Below are 8,570 nucleotides of genomic sequence, written 5' to 3'. Positions count from 1 at the left end.
TATAATTGAATTCATTTAAGGACAGACAATTTTTTTCAGTAAAACAAAAAAAAGCAATTTTGTAAAACTGCTGTACCGAAACCGTGCCGAACCGTGACTTTAAAACCGAGGTACGTACCGAACCATCAGTTTTGTGTACCATTACACCCTTACTTTCATGTCTTTCATATCATTCCATTTCTCTGATGTCATTCAATTGCAGATGGCATCTCTGTTAAAGGGTTAGTTCACCCAAAAATTAAAATTCTCTCATTAATTACTCACCCTCATGTCGTTCCAAACCCGTAAGACCTTCGTTCATCTTCGGAACACAAATTAAGATATTTTTGATGAAATCCGAAAGCTTTCTAACACCCCATAACAGCAGCGCCATTACCACGTTCAAGGCCCAGAAAGTTAGTAAAGACATCGTTAAAATAGTCCATGTGACAGCTGTTCAACATTAATGTTATGAAGCGACGAATACTTTTTGTGCTGAAAAAAAAAACCACACAAATATAACGCTGTTCACATTGTAAACACAGTGCACCGCTTCCGGGTTTTACGACAGAACGCCGGCTCAGTATTGGCCGGCTCATGCATAAACACCACACGCATGTGTCGGAGACTTGAAATTGTTCAATAAAGTCTTTATTTTTGGGGGGGTTTTGCGCACAAAAAGTATTCTTCTCGCTTCATAACATTAAGGTTGTAATGACAGAATGTTCATTTTTGGGTGAACTAACCCTTTAACTGGCGTACCAAAAATCACCACTGTTGTAGTGTTCGTCTTTTTTCAAAAATTACAGAGGAACTTTTTTTATTTCTAATAATTTATTTATCTCAAGTGCATAAGCAAATATGATATGTCAGTGCGTAAAGGTCTTGCAGCAAATTTGTCGGTGGATGCCTTCCACCGTAATTAAAACTCACAAAAGAACAAAATCATATTTACATAAAGCAAAAACAACAACAACAACAACAAAAAATAAATGATGGACCCACATGTTGAGCACTATATAAGTTCAGGGAGAAAGGACATGGTTTAAAGTCACCTACATAACTAGGCTATTTACAATAGCGCTTTAAAACATGACACAGCTTCCAACAAGAACAGCTTTCCCAGAAAAGCTTAACCACAGTTTGCCAAGGTGGATATGATGTTTTATACTTGTTATTTTACTGTTTTTTACCCCCACATTGTCATAGAGATAATTGGAGCAATATTTTGAGAGCATATGTTGGTGGTGTTGAATTTGAGAAGCACAGGATAACAGCAGCAGCAACTAGACAGTAGAATTAAAACAGCAACAAAAAAAAGGTTCTTAGTCATTTAGTGAGCTTCCAGTGATTCAAAAGGAAAAAGTTCCTTTCTGGTTTGAGTGGTAATAAACTTCTTATGGGTACGTTGGGGGGCCCAATAAGGTCATCTACGGTGAAACATAATTATTGGAACAGGGTGAGGGGGACGCACTAAATGTTCAAATGTTCCAGGCCCAGTGTATAATATAGATGTTATAGCAGCAGAAAGATTAACTAGGACAGCGCGACTAGGTTGATCAGATTAGGAGTTCTGTACTCACCACCTAAAGGCCTTGTCATTTGTTTTTACTGAAAAGCGTTAATTCAGGAAAACAGATCCAGCAATGCATGTACCCAATGACAGACGTCCATGAGTAACACACTTAAATAACAACATGTGAGTGATGTGAACACACACAAAAAACAATCCATTTAAGGTAAATAAAATGAAAACTAACCAAAAATACAGAGACAGGCCAAACCAGACAGCTTTCAAACTCCCAGCAGACTGTTAATGAATTTACACATACCGGTACTCTGGGAATTAAGGAATACTGTATGCATTGACAAAAGAATGTTTTTAATGATGTAGTTTTACACTGAGAAATGTTTTGAGAGGTGAATGGAATAATGAGTGTAAAGTGAGTCATATGGGTGATACATTCATTAGTACACATGTAAAAGTAACGTTAAAAGGTGCCAAAACATGCCCAAGCACACAAATGTGAGACACAATGAATATTTCCTTGCATCAAAACTAACATTACAATACATAAAGGAAACCAAAAATTAACTGACACATTCACACAAACATAACCATTCATGGTGGATAAAAAGTGCCACCATTTCAAAACTTTAAGCCTTTAAAAGGCTCAAAGCAAATTAATTGTGAGATTAAAATATGAGATTATTGACAATTGACAATTATTGAAAACATATATTATGAACCATATGTATGCAATATAAATATCCCTCCCTGAAAAAAAAAAAGTCACATTGGCTTTGTGACATAAATTAGACAAAGAATGGTCCCCAATAGTATAATAACATCACGATTATCTGTCCTATGAGGATTCCCTCTCAGTTCAACATTTAACCTTTTAAAATCAAGAGAAAAAATTAATATGAAAGAAATGACGCTTTAAAATGAGTAACAATTACGAAGTAACATGACAAAAGGTGCTTATCAGAGAGGACAAAGTTGGTTAGGAATGGCATCATGTTCTATGGACTGTTGTGCAGGTATAATCCTACATTTTGTAGTTGATAGTGTAAGGCAGAGGGGCTTGAAGCTCAAAACACACTAGGCAGGGTGTATTTCCAACCATGAACATCACTAACGGCACACAAATATATAATTCTGTACTAATACACAAAGTTTGAATAAAAATACTTATCCAAGCTCATCTCGCTTTAAGCTCACACTGACTCTCTCTTTTGAAGCTATGTTTAAAAAAATTGACTACACCTTTCAGGTAAGGCAGGGAAAACTCGGCTTGATCATGATGTCATGGGAACTCATATTTTGTGTATTTCATGTAATACTGCTGAAAGTCTTCGGATTGATGGTTTTGTCCTCTAAAACTGCTAACTAAAAGACTAAAGATGGGGGAAATGATTAATTAAAAAAACTAAAATGTATAAAAAAAACTACTGACACTCACAAAATTCCTCAAATGACAGTACATTGCAGTGATATTCAGGAATACTTCTGCAAACCTCACAATCACCTGTGGAATGCTCACAGGTCAACCGTAATCCAAATCATACATGATTAAAAAGTCTTTGTTCTTGAGTCCCAAGCCCCTGATGCCTTTGGTCATCTTTACGGCAACGCCTCTACGCAGATCTGCTCCTCTGTAATCTCATCCAGCATCTGAACATCAACGGGACTGCAAATGTCACTGTCGTACACTTCTGTGCCCATCAGGGCCTCCTCCAAACCCTCAGCTTTCGCCTTCGGAAAGCCATGCTGTTCAGACGGTGAGGTGCTTTCTACAGACTCTAGGTCTTCGATGCCCGCACGGTAGTGAATCATGAGCAGAGTCAAAGCTTGGAGTCGTTCACCAGACTTGGCCAGAGCTGCAGAGATGAGGGCCTTGCGTCGGGAATCAATCGTCTCTCGTTCTTCCACGCTTAGAGAGTTGTTATGCTCCAACTCCTGGTCAATCTCCTGCTGCAACTTGTCCAACATAAACTCCAGTTTCTGCGAACGCTCATCCGTCGGGAGGCCACGGTAAAGATCACGACCAATCTCTTTGACGGCGATAAACACGCTGTCGTCTAGCCCACCTTCCTTGCGCACCAGTTTGGAGCCACCACCCCCACCAGGTGGCTGCTTGGAAGGACTGGCCCCAACATAGGTCTCTGTGTCACTGCTCTCGTTGTCAGATGTGTTAGGCGTGTGTTTCGGAGAAGGTTCCACCACCCCTGATCCTATTTCTGCGACCTGTTCTGCAAGCCTGGTTTTGGGCACCTGCCTCAGATTGAGAAGTCGAGAGCTAGTGTTGATAATGTGACGTGTGAGGCCAGTAGTTGCCCGGTTAATGGTGGACTTGGCCTCAGGATCTGCCCCACGCCGGTCTGAGGCAGCTACGCAGAAAGGGTGCTCAGTTAGACACTTGTCTTGACACTTCTTGTGACAGACATAAGAACAGGTCATGCACTGCGAGGCAGCCTTGGTCCACACCTTCTTCTTGCAATACTCGCACCAAGTGGGATTCTGGAACTGAGTGTCTTGAAAATTGTGCCGCATCTCTCCTATCTGCATGCCGCTGTAACTCTGTTCATCCCGGGTTACGATGAGCACCTGCTCCCGTTCCTTTTCCCGGTCTTTTAAGTCCTCTTCCTGAAGACTCCCTTCTCGCTCATGTCCTGTCAGTCCACTGGAGAGGTCTGACTCCCCGTCTGCTAGGTAAGTGAAGTTGAGCGTAACATCTCCATAGCAGAGTTTGTCGTTGAAACCTTTGTGAGTGCTCAAGCTGCGCAAAGCGGTCCGGCTGACACTGGCCCTTGGTTCAGGAGCACATAGACGGAAGGTGCTCTGATATTCAGCAGATGACGTAGATAAGCATTCCAGTGCTATGTGTTCCAAGCGCAAGCTGACATGCCCTAAGCACAAGAGACTACCGAGCTTGAAGGGGTTCTTGCACCAAAGTGCTACATTAAGGAATTTGTTGTTGTTTTCCACTTCAAAGATCACAGAGGCTTTGTTCCAGCGGGCACTTCTGCTGCGGTACATGGTCTCAGACGATTCCCAGAGACCCTGCTCATCTACACTGTCCCTAGTATTGGAGGAGCTCTCAGATATCTTGTCTTTGGCTGAATCTTGTTTGTTTGTGGCTGGAATATGTAGGGTTTCCTCTGTGGGCTCTGGGTGCTTGCTCGCAGGCTTTGACTCTGGTGACTTAACAGGGATTTTTTCGAATGGTTTTTCACCATTGCCAGCAATGGGTTGTGTTTTCTCTGGACTTTTTTCTACTGCAGGTTCATTACCTTCTACCAGGCTTTGGGTTTCTAAAGAGGCAGAAGTGACTTTTATATGGGGTCTAGGAGGAACGGGGGGACGTGCAGGTGGTGGAGGAGGGGGCACGGTTGGTCTCTGTGGCTGTTCAGAAGGGTCAGCAGTCTTGAGAGTAGGCGGCTTTGGTGATTCTTTGGGCTGGGGTTTAAGTGGTGACTGAAGGTTCAGCCTGCGGTTGAGAATTGGTGAGATGGAACCAAGGGGCTTGGCCAGGTTGGCCACAGTTTTTTTGGGACTTTGGTTTACAGAGAGCAGGAAATCCTCCTTAGTGTCAACAGTGACTGGAGCTGCAGTTGATTTGGACTCAACGATCAGCTCCTCAAACTCAGAGTCATTGTCTCGGTTATCAGATATGTCCATGGTGGTTATTGGGGCTGGGTCCTCCTCGTAGCCCCCAGGGTGAGGAAGATAGCTGTGCTCCTCCATTGTGCCAAGGGTTTCTTGGAGTGTCCCCAAGCCCACGGCAGGCACCTGGTGACGGACCGGTCTCTCATAGAAGACTATTACTCTCTCTCCAGCTTGTTTCAGCAGTTTCGGCACTTGGACAGAGGACGTCACTTTGACTCCTATGAAAACAGACATGAACAACACTTGAAGCTTTGCAAATGTACCATAAAATTGGGCATCAAATACTGTTGGGCGGTATACCGGTTCATACCGAATACCGGTGTTTATTTTTGTTATGATATGAATTTTTATTATACCGCAATATATACCGGTGTTTGTCGCTTAAACAACGTTCGGAACGCGCCGCAGAGCGACACTGTTTGAGAGGGGTCCCTTTTCACTGTTGCACTGTAGTGAGGGCACAGCTGAGATCGCATTACAGCGGAGAATTCAAACAACATGCGGCGCGCACAAGAGAGTGGTTTCTGCAATGATTTTAACAATGCTCACCACGTGGATCATACATAATGGATAATAGATTATAGATACGTTTTTTTGGACATATTTCATATACTCTAGTGCTCTAAACATGAACCAGCACCGTGTATGCTCACATATTTCATCACATCGTCATCGACAAATGAAATGTGCAAATAAGGACACTGATACAGCCGTACGTCTGATCATGAACGCGATGACATGATGGATTATTCTGATACACAGAAGACAATGATGTAGACCGAAAATTCAAAGAAGAATGGGCAAAAAAGTAGGCTTTATTCTTACTGTGTTAAATTGATGCGCGTCGTTTGTTCAGAGACTGTGGTGCTCCTAAATGTATTTAAAATGTTATTAGATATTTAAATGCGCACGTTTTGGCAGTTTGTTGTTATATAGGGTTAGATTTTTTTGTCCCCAACTTTTGGTTATTGTCTCCCCACAGCATCATTATGTGGGGCCTTGCAAATCTGTATTAACTCTAGTGTGGAATTTTTCTACAATATTCACTCATCATGACAGTAAAATAGGGCATTCTAGTCAATCTACTGCAGTATTTCCTCTCTCAATCAGTAGAAAATATGGTTAACACCCGGTCATGCATGGAAAAAAGAAAAAAAAAAACTTCATATACTGCGAAACTGGTATAATTTTGAAAAATAGCGTGATATAAATTCTTGGTCATACCACCCAGCACTAGCATCAAATGACCTACCCACCATATCAATAATTCCTTTTGAATGGTAAGGAGTAAATTTATGTAGTCTCTAACCTCCAATAGCAATGAGGCGGTCTCCTCTCTGTAAGTCTGCCAGGGCAGCTGGGGAGTTTGGAGTGACGGTCTCTATGCTCACGTGCACCGTGTCACCATCAATGGCCGGAACATGCCTGAAGGTCATCCCCACGCTCCCAGATGGCCCTTTGATCACCTCGGTCTGCAATACAAAAAGGGAAACAATATCAGATTTGCTAATAAATTTAATGAAAAGTTTGTGTAGTAGAAAAAAATGGGGCTTCACAATTATAAATAGATTCCAAGTAGCTTTGTAAATTGTAACATCTTTTCTTTATTGCAGGTGTTGTTTCGGCATACATTACTTTAAGTCATAAGATCACAGAGTGGGACTTGACAGAATATGAGAAGTTAGGGGAAGCTTTTTTGTTACTAGTTGAGAGGAATGGTAGGAGTAAAGCAAAAAATGTATCTTTTGACAGCAACAGCAGTTTATAATTAGGGCGGACAACCCACATTATGACGTGAAAAAGACAGCTTTCACTTTCTATACAAAGCTCTCTCTTCACATCACATCCAACAATTTTCATGGTGAAAAAAACAATGCTCTCTGAAACGAAGGCAGGGGAGGTCTGCAATTACTGCTAATTTCACTCCAAACGTGCCACGAAGTAGCAGCTGCTGTTTCGGTGCTGGCTGTATCACAAAGCCTGCATCACAATATCCACCTGCACCTCGAGTTGACACCACACAACGCCAGGTACACAAGGAGCGAGTTAGTGTGCCAATGTAAGGAAAAATTCCATTAGATCCACCAAGAAACAAAAAATATCCCTGGAATGTATAATGGTTACACAAACACTAGTCAAATTGTTTTTCATTGATCTTTCCATGATATGTCCTGTGTATCTCCCTTGTTGTCTTTCTCCTTCGTTTGTGCTTGGGGGTGGGCAAGAAAAGACAGGATGCAGATCCACACTGCCGAGATGGATGACTGTAATTTTGCTGCTGTCATTTGTTATAACCCTTGAGAAGGGCACTGATTGAGTTAAACATGGGATGAAAAAACAGACAATCTACTCAAGCTGGCAAGCTGAAGACTGACTGACAGTTTTGACCAATGACTAACTGTCTATAGAATTATTCAAGAACCCTCAAATCTATCTATCTATCTATCTATCTATCTATCTATCTATCTATCTATCTATCTATCTATCTATCTATCTATCTATCTATCTATCTATCTATCTATCTATCTATCTATCTATCTATCTATCTATCTATCTATCTATCTATCTATCTATCTATCTATCTATCTATCTATCTATCTATCTATCTATCTATCTATCTAGCATACGTCATCTTAGCAGACGCTGAAGATAAGTTTGTTTATAACAGATAAATATAATAAATAAACACCGGAACATAAATCTTACTGACTGATAGGAATGCTGTTAAACTCTCCACAGAGATGATTAATTCTGAACAGTTCTTCCCTCAGGACACAACCTGATCCTACCCTTTACACATGTCGGAGAGGTTTTGTGGGAGAAAAACAAAAGCTTCAGGGTATTTTGAGGCCACTGATGGTCTTCTTAACTGGAAAATGAATTTCAATCTGTTCAGGAAAAAGAATGAAAATGAAAAAGTCTATGCGAGGAATCTCCTTATTCACCACCTGTGTGAACTGAAATTAAACTGATGTTCTGGATTTAATATGTTCAATTGCTGAAACAAACATAACATACACAGAAAACAAGACACCATTGTTTGTAGCATGGTGGACAAAGGCTGTGATCTAGAGAAGACTTTCATCTGATATTAACCTTAAGCACTAAAAATTACTTCCCAACATCCGGCTCCAAGTCTCCTACATAATCATATTGTACCTCAACATCAGAACTGGTTGTACCTACATTACATGATGCATTGACTAAGACTGAATGAGCACCAATTATTTGCTTAAAAGAAGAACATGACAACTAAAGTGCTAACAACAGACTTGCTCCGATCAGGATTTTTGGGGGTGATCACAGATTACTGAAAGCAGTATAGGCCAATACGATCACCAAAATAAATAATACTATTCTTGACAACAATGTGTTTTAAGTATACAAAAATTAAGTGATAATACTTCATTTATTGGCA

General features: G+C 40.9%; 1 protein-coding gene across 1 annotated transcript in view; it reads right to left on the bottom strand.

Annotated features, from left to right (window-relative positions):
* Positions 1–805: 805 nt before the first annotated feature.
* The window catches only part of pdzd8 (PDZ domain containing 8), a 63,747-nt gene continuing 55,982 nt past the window's right edge, over positions 806–8,570 (bottom strand). The window contains exons 4-5 of the mRNA XM_079833025.1: positions 6,462–6,624; positions 806–5,370 (exon numbers count right to left, since the gene is read on the bottom strand). Of these exons, the coding sequence (XP_079689151.1) occupies positions 3,107–5,370; positions 6,462–6,624 (2,427 nt within the window). The 3' untranslated portion in view covers positions 806–3,106. The remainder of the gene's footprint in view (positions 5,371–6,461; positions 6,625–8,570) is intronic.

The sequence above is a fragment of the Gobio gobio genome (genome assembly GCF_949357685.1).
Source record: "Gobio gobio genome assembly, chromosome: 13".
NCBI lineage: Eukaryota > Metazoa > Chordata > Actinopteri > Cypriniformes > Gobionidae > Gobio > Gobio gobio.
Note: the sequence above shows the minus strand (reverse complement) of the source record. Positions and strands in the feature narration are given on the sequence as shown.